Genomic DNA, 15,170 nt, shown 5'->3' with positions numbered 1-15,170 from the left:
ATGGAGTCAACTGACAAAACTGGAATATGGGAGGTCGACATAGCAGTGTTAAATTTTTGAGACTGATAAATGAACTGTGGTTATCTGAGAAAATACCTTTATTCTTAGAAAATATGTATTAAAATATTTAGGGCAAAGGGCCAACACATATACAATTTATTCTCAATGGTTCTGAAAAAAAAGTGTCTCTCTCTACATACGTATATACATATACATATACACACACGTTTATATATGTGTATATATACAGAAAGAGCAAATGATAAAAGCAAATGGGGCAGAATGTTAACAAAAGGTGAACTTGGATAAAGAGTATGTGAGTTTTCTTTGTATTATTCTCACAGTTTTTCTGTAAACTTGAAATTATTTCCAAGTAAAAAAAGATTTTAAGTAAAAGGATAACTGAATTGTACACTTAAAATGGTTAAAATGGTAAATTTTATGTTATTCATATTTTACCACAATAAGAGAGACCGAAAAGAATTATCAATCAAAAAAAAAAAAAAAAACCCAAAAACTAAAAGGATAGAAAAAGATAGGCTAGAAAGATAAACAAACCAAAGACAGCTAGTATGCTATTAATACCAAAAAGACTTTAAGAGAAAAACCTTTACTAGAAAGAAAGAAGGTCACTTAGTAATAATAAGGTTGAATTGACCATGAAGATTCTAAACAAGCATAGTCCATTATGGTAGCTACTAGCCAGATGTGGCTATTTAAATTTAAACTGGTTAAAGTAAATAAAATTAAATATTCAGTTCCTCAGTGAAACTAGTCACCTTTCAAGTGCTCAATAGCCACGAATGGCCATCATATTCAACAGTGCAGAAAATAACTTTTCTATCACTACAGAAAGTTCTATTGGACAGCACTGTTAAATGATTTTAAACTTGTATCTAATAACATAGTCAAAAAATAAAAGCAAAATTGACATGATAAGAAGTTTAAAAATTCATTATCATAATGGTAGATTTTAGTACACTTCTCTCAGCATAAATCAAGCAGACAAAAATGAGTAAGCCTATAGAAGATCTGAACACAATTAATAAGGTCATTTTAGTGGAATATGTAGAATCCTGTATCCAGCAGCTGAAGTATATACATTTTTCTTAATCACACATGGAACACTTATAAAATTTGACCATCTACTAGGCCATAAAGGAAGTCTCAATAAATTGCAAAGATTCAGAATCAGACAAACCATGTTCTTTGGCCACAATGGAATGAAGGTTGAAATATAAAACAAAAAGATAACTTAAACCAAGAAAAATTCATTTGGAAATTTTGAAAATATACATCTAAAAAACAAATAAATCAAAGAAGAAATAATAATGGAGATTAGAAAATTCTTAAAACAATAATAAAATACTACATAATAAAAACTTATGCAACATCCCAAATATCCATCAACAGCAGAAATGGTAAATGGTGTTCATACAATGGAATATGACTCAGAAATACAAAAGAACAAAGTAATGATACAGCTGACAACCTGGGTAACTCCCATAGACATTGTGTTGAGTGAAAGAAATTAGACATAGCAAAACACACACTCTGTGATTCCATTTACATGATGTTCACGTACAGGCAAAAATCTATGGTGATAAAAGGAAGAACAATGGTTTCTCTTGGAAGAAGATACTAACTAGAAAGGGGACATGAAGGAGGAAGCCTTCTAGAGTGCTGGAAATGTTCTGCATCTTGATCTGGGGTGGTTATGGGAGTTCATACAGATATAAAATTCATTAAGTCATAATTAAGATGTGCACTCTACTGAATACTAATTATACCTCAATTAAAAAAATCTAAAAAAACAAAACCAAAAAACTTACAGAATGCAGCTAAGGCAATATTGAGAGGGGAATGAATAGCCCTAAACACTTCTACTTGGAAAAAAGTCTGAAAAGACTAAAAATTAAGTAAGCATGTGACTTCAAGTTAGAAAAAGAAAAACAAAACATATTCACCAAAGTTGAAGGAAATGATAAGAGAAATTAATGAAGATCTAACCCACACTTTTTCACCCTTCCCTAGGAGACTGTTGTCCCTAGACTATGTGTCTTCATATCTACACATTTCTGTCCATAGGTCCTCTCCCCTTCCTCTCCTGCCACCCCAAATCTCACCCCGATCTCCAATTGCCTGTCCCTATCTCCTCACTCTGGCTGTAGAAATTGGAGAAGCAGTCAAGGGCATCACACAATTCTGTGGGAAGGCACTTTCTGGGATGGTACATGTAGCAGAGCGGGGAGACTGGCCAGCAACGTGGTGACAGGACCAGTACAGAAACTGCTGGACTTGGATCTTCGATAAATAGTTCTTTCTCAGCCTCCTCTTCCTCCTGAGAGAGAGAAGGATTTTTAGGACTCCTGGGCTCCCTTCTTTGGTCCAGTCTTCTCTTGCCAGCCTGTTCTCTCACTCTTTTCCCTTGCTCTTACCTCGTCTTCTTCCAGGCCCTGTTCCTCATCATCCTCCTTGTCCAAGAGCAGCTTGTCGAACCACTGGAGCTGGAAGAGGTGGAACTGGCGCTGCAGCTCCTCGGAGGTGCTCAGACTCCGCAACATCTGCTGGGGGAGGCGGTTGGGGAAGCAGAGGCCAATCTGCTCCAGCACGGCCCCCTCCAGCCAGCGTGAGCCCAAGCTCAGGAGACGGTCTGCCATGTAGTGCCTGCAGCACACACAGCCCCGGCGGAGCCTCAGTGTGGGCATGCGGCACGGCCTAGGTCCAACCTCCCACTCCAGAACATAGGTCCCTCTGTTGCAGCCTGCTGAGTGACCGGCCCTACCTTCCCACTCCCTTTCCACCGGTGCCACAGCCATCTCTGTATCTTAATCTCTCCTCCCCACTGTCTCCTCCCTCATCTGCCCTCTAAGACTCAAATCTTCACCCTCTTTAGACTCCAGGCCTCCCATCCCCTATGTCTCCAGACCTGCACTTACTGGTAGAAGTGCTCAAAGGTAGTGGCCAGCTCAAGGCCAGAAAGAACCATGATGGGCTCCAGGTGCCGCTGAAGCCGCCCCAGCACTTCCACTCCAGGGGCTCCACCCATCAGGCCACCCTGGATCTGTTGGTCAATGTGCCTGGCAAACTGTTCACTCATCTAGGGGCAATGGAAAGGGCAAGCCATGAAGAGAGAGTGGAGTAGGGGAGTAGGAGAGTAGGGAGTAAATGGAGGTGAAACGGCAGAGAGAAAAAGAGGAGCATCAGCACGAGCTTAGCCTCATTGACTGGGAGGCTGGTTGGTGCTACTCACGTGAGCAGCGGTGAGGAAGGACTGCTGCAGCAACGCGCCTGAGAAGCCGCTGCGCAGAGCCAGCGTGAAGGCTGCCCGAGGCCCGAAGAGCTCTGAGCCTGCTCTCTGCAAGTGCTCATAGAGTTCACAGTAACGAGGCACAAAGTCTGGGGCCCTCCAGGCTGCAGCCAAGAACCTGCTGACCTGAGAAGAAAGGAGAAATAACATAAAGGCACAGTCCCAGCATGTGGACAGTTTAGCAGCCTGGCCCCCTCCCCAGACGCCAGCTTCCCTCTGCCCACCTGCTCCTGCACCACACTCAGCCAGCACTGGGTTATGTTCCTCAGGCTGCTGCTTGGAAGAACTGGTGAAGGCACGGGGCTCCGATCCCGACCCTTACTGTTCTTGCTGACTGTGGAGACAGATGGCAAAGGAAGAATTTTCATCTCAGTCCCTGCGTGAGTCCAGGGGTCTTGGGTACTGACCCGCGGAAAGGCCCATAGCAAGGCAGTAAGGAAGAGTAAAACCCAGGATGGGGAGGAGCCAGGTATCACTGTTGCCCAGATTCTTAGTTCAACCGGCCACAGCTGGGACTCACAGGGCCGAGTGGATGGCTCAGGAGAAGGCCCCGGGGGAGGCTCCACATGCACCAGCAAGTGGCAAAGGCGACGAACTCGAGAGGCAAAGGATGCTGCTCGACTCAGGGGGTTCCGAGAGCTCTCCCTGTGCTCTAAGTACTGATCCAGCAGCCATCCCAGGGAGCTCACACCTTCCGCATCTAAAAGAAGACAGGTCAGGAACAGGTCTCCATGAGAAATAGGGATACATACACCCTGGGAAGAGGAGAGAGAAGGAGCAATTGTACAGAAAGATTTAGGGGCAGCAGGGCCCTCACCCCACCCCCACCACCACCACGGCGGACTTCAGCTGGAGTCTGGGGATATGGTGACAAGCTGGGGATGGGTTGGAGGGGAAGATTCAAATACCAGAGTCTCAGGGAGCAGTCCCTGGGGCAGGAAGGAGAGGAACAGTGAAGTGACAGGCCTTCAGGGATAAGACAGGAACCCAGAGCACCAAGAGCATGAACTCAGGTGACCCCTGGGAATAATTACGAGGAGCTGGTTAGTGGGGCCAGGGGTCGGGCTGGTTACCGGGGGAGGTGATGTTCTGCACCAGGGGGCTGACCAGGGCCTCCCAGCAGGTCTTGCCCAGTGCTTGGGCGGCCTCATCGTCAGGGAGGAAGCGATCAGCGAAATTCTGCTCATGGCGCAAAACCCTGTTCAGTCTGGGAACAAACAGTGTGTGCTTAGGGATTAAAGGCACAGATTTCTCTGAGGCCTCCACTCAAGTGCAGTCAACTCCCACTCTCCCCATGCTCGGGCCCTTACCCAGCTCTCCCCTCTCAGCACGGACTTCTCACCTATGTTCACTTTCCCCTCATGTCCTGGCTTTACCTTTCAGACTCCACAGAAGTCTCCCACCACCTACTTATTAACAGTGTCCTGCTCCCTTAACCATCTCCCCTTCTCCCTTCAGCCCTGCCGATCTCCTGCCCCACCCACCTGGGACAGAGCTGGAGGAGACGCTTGCGGTCCTCTGCTATGTCCTGGCTCCAGGCTTGTGCCCGAATTGTGTAGAAGAGACATGTACGGCGACATAGCTGTTCCCGGAATAGTGGCCAGAAAGTGGCCTTGGGGCCTAGGACCTCCACACCTCGAACTCGGGTGTCAATGCCGCCCTGTAACATGCAAAGACTGATCTGTCACCTAAGCCACCCAGCCACCGAGCACTACCAAAGCCAGGCCTCACACCCTGAGCTCCCTAGGGCCACTGGAGACATTCCCACATCTTTGGAACTCCACAAGTTCCCGGGCCATCTTCAAGCAGACCTAGGAGGAACTGTGCCCTGAGCCTGGCCCCCAAACGCTAGAAAACCCAGCCACCATGGACACCCTGTGCTATCTCCTGATCCCCAGCTCCAGCCTCTTCCCTCGCTCTACCTGCTGACAGCGCTTTATGCGGATCTGGATGATGGGCCAGAAGCGGTTCAGGTTCTCCAGGAGGATCACACGGCTGGCAGAGGGCATCACATTCACCTAAAGGGGCAGGGGAGAAGAGGTAGAGAGAGAGCTGTCACCTCTAGAAGTGGGGTTGGAAGGACTATCGACAACAACCAAGTTCGTGAAGGTGCATGCCCTTCACTTCTCCTGCACTGAGCCCATGGATCTACTCAAATCCACATCCCAAATTCCATGCTCCCTGCTTACAAGGCAATGCCTGCCCAGGAGGAAAGAATGTGGGAATTCTCCAGGGACTGGGTCCTTCTGAGAAGGCCCTGGGACAAACAGAAGGATGGGGGTTGAGGGGTAAGGTGAAGGAGGGCACCAGGATTCCCACCGTGTTGAGCTCCGTGCTGATGCAGCTGGTGTTGTCACCTCCAAACACCACCACCCTGGCTGGCATGTAACTTGAGTCCTCACTGGCCACCAGCAGAGTCAGCTGCCTGGGAGAGGAAAAAGGAATCAGTCAAAACCGGGACACTTGTCTTTGTTCAAAACAGTTTCAACCCACCGAAACTCAGACTCCTCAGACTCCTGTCCCTCTGCTGGCTCCTTAAGCATCAGTCTTCTCCAGACCCTCTGCTCTTCCCTTTATCTTCCCCCAAAGGGACTTCATTTAAAACCATAGTGTCAACTGATAATTAATACCCTAATGAATCCAAATACACATCTTTACCCTAGACCACTCTCCTGAGCTTTCAAGCTGTGTATCCAACAGGCATTCCATGTCATGGCCCACAGGCACCTCAAAGTCAACATGCCCAAATGGAATGATCATTCACCCACAGAAACCTGCTCCTCTTCCTGGATGTCTCTCCTGGGAAAGAAAACTGCCATCCACCCAGTACTTAAACTAGAACACTCTCTCACTGTGACTTCCCCCTCTCATGGCTTCCCTCATTCAGTCAATGGTAAGCCCTGTGGATTCCACCTCTGAGATCTCCCAGTCCATCACCTCCTCACTATTCCCATTCCCTCTGCCTAACTAAAGATATTCATCATCTCTCAACTGCATAGGCCACTGCATAAACCTTCCAACTCTTTCTCAAAACAAATGTCCATAATTGCCAGAGTAAGTTTTCTAAATAAAAAATCTAGTTTTGTCTCTTCCCTTCTTAAAATCCTTCAATGACTCCCTAAGTTTCAGAATAATGCTCAAACTTCTTAGCTCACAAAACTCTGTGATTTGGCTCTGCCTACTTTTCTGGTTTTACCTTCTGTCACTTTACTACACACACCCTTCATTGCAACCAAACAATGACTTGAAGTTCCCCCAAACACATCACTGTGTTTCTTACTTCCGTTATGCACATATGCTATCCCTCTGCCTGGAATATCCGTTGCCCTCTCTTTATCTAGCTAATTTCTACTTCAAAACTCAGCTCAGTTGACCCCTCCTTCTGGGAGCCTTCTCTGACCTCTCAGTTGCCCTCAGGATCCAGTGCACATGTCGACCATAATGCTTTTTCATACTCTATGCTCTTACTGATTTTCCAGCCTGGCTCCCCAACAATACTGCAAGTTCCCTGACGACAGGTACCCTATCTTATCGTTGTTAGAACTCCAGACTCATGCGCAGTGCCCAGCACAGAGTGTACATTAAACAAATGCCCATGGGAAGAGTGGATAAGTGAGTTGTCAATCTCCCTCAACACCAAGCGCAGGCAGCGACACCTGTACCTGTGAGGGAGCACGTCACCAGGCTTAAGGAGTGAGGGGCTGTCTATACTTCGCACAGGAAAAGTAGATTACTGTGTCCAACTGTTCACTGCACAAAATGAGTCTGAGTGTGTCCCTCAGGCACAGGGGTTACAGACGGGGTTGTGTGCATGTGGGTGCTTTGAGGATGCATACTGGGGTGTATCAGAACATTTGTGTGTGTGTGCACATGTGCACATGAGTGGGTTCACACCTAATAAGAACACCGCGATGCATGTGCAAGGTGATGTAGTGGGAGCCGGTGCTGCCATTGGACTCCCAGTAGGTCTTGGGGTTGCGGTCCGTCAGCTTGCTGGCCCGGTGCGGGTTGGAGGACACCTCCACCTTCTCCCAGCACTTCTCCTCCTTCACTTCCACACTGGAGCCTGGGGGCAAGCGGGAGGGGGTGGAGGTCACAGCCTGGTAGGTGTGGAGGGAAAACAGACGTAGGTGTGGGGATGTGGCGTAGTGTGGGGACAGGCACGAACCCTGGCAGAGATGCCTGAGGAACACGTCAAAGAAGGGGATGTTGATGGGTCGGTGGGTTCGTCTGTGGTCTTCAATCTGGCCCAGCACCATCTGCAGCCGGGACATCAGAGAGGAGGGGTGCGGGGAGGAACACGGAGAAACAGAGAGAAACATGTATGGAGAGAGTCAAGGGACAACAGAACACTCAACTCCTTTCTTCCCAAATTTTGGCAGAACAGGACCGTGTCAGGTAAAGGTTGGGGAACAAGTGCCCAGATGTGCTACCACTCATGGCAAACAGGGATACCAAATAGGGCCACACACTGAGTCCCCTTCTTCTGCTTCTGGCTTATGTTCTCCCTCAGCTCCGGATTGACAGGTCTCCTCACCTGAATGCAGCCAGCCAGGATGCTGGAGGTGAGGTTGCTATAGAGCTGGGCATGTTTTTCACACTCTGTCACCAGGTCCCGAAGCTCGCAGGCCAGCACCAGCTGAGCTGAGTGCTTGTCCAGGACTTTGGAGAGGGCCTCTTTGGCTCCCAGGCAGCAGAGAACCACTGCATAGTCCTTATGCATTGAGGCCAGGCGATGCAGGAAGCAGAGCAGCTCCTGAACAATCTGTGCCCAGAGCCACAGAGATTAATGTATGGGAAACAAAGGGCAGGCCACACAAGAGTTGAGAGTGGGTTTAGTAAAGGGAATGTGGTGGCTGAGATTTTGGAGAAACTTGAAAGCCCAGGAAAAGAAGAATACCAAAGACAGGTGGGAACAGAATATTGGGGTGCTGCAATTGTGGAACGAGTTGGCAGGAGTAGAGCCTGGGCAAAGCTTCCCAGGTTTCTTCCTGTCAGGACCAAGCTCTCTCAGGAATCAACCTTGGTGCCTGAATCTCGCTCCTGAAGGCACAAGCCCCACAGGGCAGAGGGCAAGCAATGTTTGGATTGGTGACTGAGGGCTTCTCCTAAACCCATAATCTAAAATCTAGGTACAGCAAAAAGGTTAATACTTCAAACGCCTCAGTTCTGGAGACTCTTAGATGACATTAGCCTTCTCTTTCCTACCTACCCTTCCAGTGTCCAGACCCATCCAGAAAGGCTGTGCTGTGCCCTCCAAAGCCTCCAACGTAGCTGGTGCCCCAGAGGCTGCTTTCCCCTCCCCTCCCCTTGCCATGGCTCTGGTACCTCAGAGTCACTGCTGGGGCCACTCAGGCAGTTGAGGCAGGGCTCCAAGACCTCGTGCCAGGGGAGGACCATTGCCTCAGAGTGATCCAGCAGGCGGGTCATGACTCTGGTGAGGGGATGGAAACGAATGAAGCTCCTGCAGTCTGCCACCTCCCCTAGACCCCAGTGCACAGGTGCCTAACAGGCCCCTCACCTCAGCGCAGTCAGCAGCAGAGTTTTGTTGGGCCCTGGGGCATCTAGAGTCCGCAGCAACAGGAGGAAGGGCTGGGTCTCCTGCTGGAGGCGCTTGAGGAGGGGCCTCACAGCGCCCCCAGGGCCGCTCTCACGGCACAGCACGCGCTCCAAGTCCAGGAGGAGTTCCGCAGATGGGCCCCCCACCAGGGATCGGATCAGCAGCTCAGGGGACCCATCCAGGCCCTGGACACTGGGGGTCTCCAGTGTTGCTGCCCAGACATACAGGAGGAAAAAAACATTTATGAAGAGGAGTCATATAAGTTGGTCAAACCAAAAACTGCGCAGGTCCAGAAAAATCACCCCCAAATTTTCCTCCAGTTTGAAAGATGTCTGCAGTTTCTACCAAACTGTGGAGGATTTTCTTTTCTGGCCCCAGATATATACCTAGCTACAGCTAAAAAAAAGTCTAGTATGGCAAACACTATCAAGTTAAACATAATACATTTTTAATCTCACATAGTAACACAATTACCTTTTACTATTAAATGGTAGCTATGCTGTTACACAAGCCAATAAATATTAGCTATTATAATTACATTCCTATGCTATCTAGCATGGTGGCTTTAGATATAGAGACTAAAAGACACACATTGCTTATTTCAGTCTCCCCTCATACTTCCAGGTTTTCACTTGCTTGTTAAACACAAAGGGTTTCTTCCCTATGACATCAGTATTTCATGTTTCTAGGCACAAACTTTCTGTACCATAAGTTACAAATTCTCCAAAGAAGGCCTCTCTAGAAGTCACTTCAACCAATTTCCAGTGTCCAATAAGGCTAGACCAAATCTGCCCCAGAGAGATGGGAATCCTCATATGTTTACAGCCATTTAGAAAAGCCAATATCCTTGTACCTATTTTAGACTCTGCCTCCCCTCTTGGTCAGGAAGTTATACTTAAGACCTAACTTGCACACCAAAACCCTCACTTATTTCCCAAAGATTCATTGTGTCCTTCCAGTAAGGTACTAGTCATAAACCTAAGCCCTCCTGGCCACAGAGTGGCACTGATTCCTGAGCAGAACCACCCCCTATGCAACAATACCTGTGTGCTCAGGACTGCCCGGTGGCTCTGAGTAGCGATTGAGAAGCATCATGAGGATGGTGTGTGTGGTGGGCATGGGTTCTGTCCCCGGTGCTATCCCTGAGTGCCTAAACAACGTGTCTCTCAGCTCTCGGGTTATAATATGGTCTCCCAGAGTGTGGTGGTTGCACAAAAGCAGGTTGAGCAGGAGCAGGCCATTTCTCACTGCGGAGGAGCACCTGCGAGGAGGGAGGTGACCCAGGAAGAAATTGAAAGAGAGTGAATGCAATGGAAGCGGGAAGGAAGTGCAGAGGGGTGGAGCCCTGCGGCTTGGGAGGACAGGGTTCCAGGGGTACCTCTGAGGCCAGGATATCTGCCCCCGACCTCAGGTCACTCCTCCCAACCCCAGGAAGGAAGGTCAGGCTGTCCCTGCTCTCTCTGGGAATCTCCCTACCCCCAACCATTTGGCCTCTCTTCCAGGGGCAGTCAGAGAGGGCCACCAACATTTCACCCAAAGGTAACAACGTGAATGGAATTTCTGTGAAGCACATGAGGCTTAGGCAGAGGAACAGTGGGGCTCGGAGTTTGGAGGGCGATGCCCTGACCCCTCAGTGTTCAGCATCAGGATCACAGCTGCAGGGAGAGTAAGGAGCAGACTCTCAGAGCCCGGGCGGGTGGCTGAGTCGATGCTGGCAAAGATCTCTCTGGTCATCTGGGCATCAAACAAAGGGTGGATAGATTCTCGGCCAGTGACAAAAGTAGGGATCTCCGAGGAGCTGGCAATGGCCATCATCTTCAGTGCCTATGAGGGGAATGTGGAAGCAGAGTTAGAAATGGGCACAGCCACCATGCAGAGGAAAAGGAGAGACAGGCCATCATTCTAGACCTCAAACTTTGGGGCAGCTGAGCTGTTTGCAAATAGCTCAAGTAGGAGACAGAAATGGACATGTAGTCATAGGAGATCAAATGCTTAAAAAAAAGAAAGAAAGAAAAACAAAGCAAACAAAAAAATCTAAGACTCAGTGGTAAAAACAGCCCACCACTTCTCTCTGCCAGCACCAAGGCTAACCAGGTGGGATCACCCTTGAGTTCCATGACTTCCTATCCTCCTGGTTGTCCTACCTCTCTGGAGTTCCTCTGCCTGGTCCTTCAATGTGGAAGTTCCTTGTTCCCTTCTCTTCTCACTCTGCACTCCCTCTCTAGGCAACCTCATCCACTCCACAGCTTCAATTACCACCTATATGCCAACACTCCCAAACCTAAGTCCCCAACCTCCAAAGCCAGCATCCAGCCCTCCTTAACAAGACTATTTGGGCTGTCTCACAGGCAGAGTGGTTGGAATCACAGGAAAAACACATGAAATTTGCAAACTTGTTTGCTGATACTATAGAGAAGATTAAATTAAGATGCACACTATACCATTAGAATGGAAAATGTCTCTCCCAGTGAAAGGATTGACACTTGAGAAGAAACCCTCTAGGAATGGAGTAGGTTAGAAATAATTCTCAGGACAATCCCCCTAATGAGGCCTGGACCCTCCAAGCAAATGCTACCTCATAATGAGGCTTTCTCTCTTTGCTTACCCCAGTCTCCCCTAATTAGCTGAATTCTGTAGACCTTAAGTTGTAAACAAGATGATGCAATGTTGTTACAGGGCAAGAGTTTGAATTTAAGAGCAAATACTGTATTTTGGTCATGCAATTTGAAAGGGTTAGGGAATTCTTTGAGCAAACAAAGCCTAGACTATGAATGCTTGGATTCTGTTGGGAGGAGCAGCACCTAACTGGCCTCATACAGGAAAGAGCCTCCACCCTCTCCCTGGACAGCCTGCTCCAGGAAGACCTGTGCCCCTGTCCATGCTGTTGCCATTATACCACTGGAATCCATTCTCAGAACTGCTCTGGACGAGGCCTACCCATCACCCTCAGGAACCCTCAGGCTACAGAGCACACCCTGCCCATACCTCCTACCAACCAGCACTTCTGTCTGGAGTAGTCAGGAAGCCAATTCTTCTGTAAGCTCCCCTGGGGGAGGGCCTCCCTTCCCCATGCTCTGGGTTCAGGGTGATAAGGCATTGGCAATGCTGGCTCTATTTTACCCACATCTGGTAAGGGGATATTTTCTGTGTAAGAGTACCACTCAGATCAAGGTTAAAAAATTACTTTGTCACATACAGAAAATTAGTCTTTAACCAGATACCTAATTGTAACTAAAAAGACACGGGAAATTCAACACAACTAAAAACTCAACTCCTGACTTTCTCCCCATACCTCTTCCTCTTCCAACATTCTCCCACTTGGTAAATGGCCACCTCATCCACCCCGCTGCTCCATTTTAAACCTGAGAGTCATCCCTAAAAACATCCTTTTCCTTTTCTCCAAACACATTCAATCTCCAAGACTGTCCAGTTGGAACTCTTCAATCCACTTGCATCTTTCTGTCCCAAGGTCTCCTCCTTGGTCTAAATGACCCACAGTACCTCCTCAAGATCAAGAGTCTCCCCACCTGCCCATCTCACCCATCACTCTTTCGCCAGGCCCAGTCCACTCACCGCCAGGCCTGCCTGCTGCACCAGGACGGAAGTCTTATGTTCTTGCATGCAAACCAGTACAGCGTAGATGCCACCCTCCCTGGCAAAGAGTGGGCGCCACTCATGCTTGGTCACGAGCAGGTAGAGGAGGCGCAGGGCCAGCACTACCACCATCTTCTCTCCCACCTGGCTGGTCAGCAGCTCCACCAGCGTCTTCACTATCTTCTCTCTGAGAGAGAAGAGACATTGGAGTTCCCCATCCCAAGAGTCAGGCCTGAATCCCTGCCCCGCCCTATCGACCAAGACCCAGTCCATCCTCCTCCCCACCTGTCTCCAACCTGCTCTCCTTGCCTTAGTCTCACTCCTGATCCCCCTCTCCTCTGTAACCTAACTGCCTCTGGTTCCTCCCCTCCTGAAGGAGGCAGTAGAGCAAAACGGTTACGAACACTACCTCATCTTCCCAAATAAATCTATAAATTCAATGTAATTCTAATCAAAAGGCCTAAAAGTTTTTTTAAAAAGTGACAAGCATGGGGCTGGCCCCATGGCCGAGGGGCTAAGTTCTCGCACTCCGCTTTGGCAGTCCAGGGTTTTATCAGTTCAGATCCTTGGTGTGGACATAGCACCACTCATCAGGCCAGGCTGAGGCGGCACCCCACATGCCACAACTAGAAGGACTCACAACTAAAAATATACAACTAGATACTGGGGGATTTGGGGAGAAAAAGAAAAAATAAAGTCTTGAAAAGTGACAAGCAGATTCAGGCACAGGAAGAGAAAATATGCAAGAATAGTCAATAAATGTTCGGAAAGAAATAATGGTAGACTTGCCTACTAGCTATCAAGATATAAGTATAAAATTATAAAAATTAAAACTCTGGAAATCGGGCTGGCACCCTGGCCTAGTGGTTAAGTTGGCGCACTCCGCTTCAGCGACCCAGGATTTCACCAGTTTAGACCCTGGGTGCGGATCTGGCACCACTCATCAAGTCACGCTGAGGTGGCGTCCCACATGCCACAACTGGAAGGACCCACAACTGAAAATATATATAACTATGTACCAGGGAGCTCTGGGGAGAAAAAGGAAAAATAATATCTTAAAAAAAAAACAACTCTGGAAATGACACAGTGCAGAGAGACAGATCAACAAATGAGAAGAGAGATAAGGGACGTATCTCAGCCCATGAGGACAAGAAGGACCATGCAAAACGTGAGGTGGAAACACCTGGCTATCCACCTGAAATAAAGCTGGAGCTCTTGGGGCCAGGTCCATGGCCGAGTGGTTAAGTTCGCACGCTCCACTTCAGCGGTCCAGGGTTTTGCCGGTTCAAATCCTGGCTGCAGATATGGCACCACTCATCAAGCCATGCTGAGGCGGTGTCCCACATGCCACAACTAGAAGGACCCACAACTAAAAATACACAATTATGTACCGGAGGGCTTTGGGAGAAAAAGGCAAAATAAAATCTTTTTTTAAAAAAGCTGGAGCTCTGCTTCACTCCATTTGCAAAAATAGACTGCAAAAAAATTTTAAAACAAAGGTAAAAAACAAAATCATATATATTTTTAGAAAATATAGGGAAACATTTTTATAACCCTGGAATAGGATAGACCCTCTTAAAAACTAGAAGCCTTAAAAATGTTGAAAAATACAGCAACGTGAAAATCTAAAACTTCAGCAAAAGGAAAGACACTATCCACCAAGTTAAGAGATAAGCAACGTGAGCTAGCGGTTCCAGCAGAAATGCTGATGTGCAAGAAAGGAAGCAGTGCCTCCAGAGTCCCTAGGTCACAGTGAGTGTCACAAGAGGAAAAGAGCCAGAATTGACATCTTTCTCCATAGGAACAGAGATGCATATTGAGGAGGTGGCCTGGGAACTATGAAGGAAAGGAACACAAAAGGAGAAATTCTGGGAAAGAGGGCAAATAAAAGTACAAAGAAAGCTCTGTCTTTTCTCATGAGTTTTATGATGACTACAACACAAATCAATATACTTTAAATATGTATATCCCCTTCTGTAGCCATGACTTATTATAAATAAGGTGATATACATAAGTAACATATATGAAGAGATATAGAAACATAAGGATTTTGTTTTTTTAGAATAGACTTTTTTATTTATTTATTTTTTGGAGGAAGATTAGCCCTGAAGCTAACATCTGCCACCAATCCTCCTTTTTTTGCTGAGGAAGACTGGCCCTGAGCTAACATCTGTGCCCACCTTCCTCTACTTTCTATGTGGGACGCCTGCCACAGCATGGCTTGCCAAGCAGTGCTATGTCCACACCTGGGATCCAAACCTGCAAACCCCGGGCCGCCAAAGTGGAACATGTACACTTTGCTGCGCCACCAGGCCAGCCCCCATAAGGATGTTTACCAAAATATTAACAGTTAGCATCTCTGCATTAAACGATTTCCAGATGATTTTTATCTATAGATAATTTTCTAATTTTTTTACAGTGAGCATATATTATTTTATAGTCAGAAAACAGTTAATATGATTTTGAAAAAAAAGACAAGCAAATATTTGATACATAATAGATTAATATCCAGAATGCCTATAAATCAGTATGAAAAAGATAAAGACAATAAGAAAGTGGGCAAAGGATAAGAAGAGATTATTTATAGAAAAAGAAACACAACAAATGCATGCAAATATGCCTAACTTCACTACAACTAAGAAACTAAAACAAGGAGATACCAATCTTTTTAAATTTTGCCTATCTGATAGATTAAAAAAATGGTAA

At 47.4% G+C, this 15,170-nt stretch overlaps 1 protein-coding gene across 2 annotated transcripts in view; it reads right to left on the bottom strand.

Moving 5' to 3' along the window:
* CUL9 (cullin 9) overlaps window positions 1-15,170 on the bottom strand; it is a 34,853-nt gene that overhangs the window by 12,531 nt on the left and 7,152 nt on the right. For both annotated transcript variants that reach the window (XR_011529758.1, XM_008515796.2), the window contains exons 9-26: window positions 12,444-12,651; window positions 10,498-10,694; window positions 9,914-10,131; window positions 8,832-9,081; window positions 8,639-8,744; window positions 7,848-8,075; window positions 7,479-7,569; window positions 7,205-7,376; window positions 5,630-5,735; window positions 5,233-5,328; window positions 4,795-4,970; window positions 4,384-4,517; window positions 3,831-4,010; window positions 3,535-3,644; window positions 3,254-3,436; window positions 2,940-3,100; window positions 2,439-2,667; window positions 2,161-2,341 (exon numbers count right to left, since the gene is read on the bottom strand). Coding sequence is in view for 1 of the 2 variants with exons in the window: in XM_008515796.2 (XP_008514018.2) it covers window positions 2,161-2,341; window positions 2,439-2,667; window positions 2,940-3,100; window positions 3,254-3,436; window positions 3,535-3,644; window positions 3,831-4,010; window positions 4,384-4,517; window positions 4,795-4,970; window positions 5,233-5,328; window positions 5,630-5,735; window positions 7,205-7,376; window positions 7,479-7,569; window positions 7,848-8,075; window positions 8,639-8,744; window positions 8,832-9,081; window positions 9,914-10,131; window positions 10,498-10,694; window positions 12,444-12,651 (3,026 nt within the window). In the remaining variant the exon portion in view is untranslated. The remainder of the gene's footprint in view (window positions 1-2,160; window positions 2,342-2,438; window positions 2,668-2,939; window positions 3,101-3,253; window positions 3,437-3,534; window positions 3,645-3,830; window positions 4,011-4,383; window positions 4,518-4,794; window positions 4,971-5,232; window positions 5,329-5,629; window positions 5,736-7,204; window positions 7,377-7,478; window positions 7,570-7,847; window positions 8,076-8,638; window positions 8,745-8,831; window positions 9,082-9,913; window positions 10,132-10,497; window positions 10,695-12,443; window positions 12,652-15,170) is intronic.

The sequence above is a fragment of the Equus przewalskii genome, chromosome 19, assembly GCF_037783145.1.
Source record: "Equus przewalskii isolate Varuska chromosome 19, EquPr2, whole genome shotgun sequence".
NCBI classification, from domain to species: Eukaryota; Metazoa; Chordata; class Mammalia; order Perissodactyla; family Equidae; genus Equus; species Equus przewalskii.
Note: the sequence above shows the minus strand (reverse complement) of the source record. Positions and strands in the feature narration are given on the sequence as shown.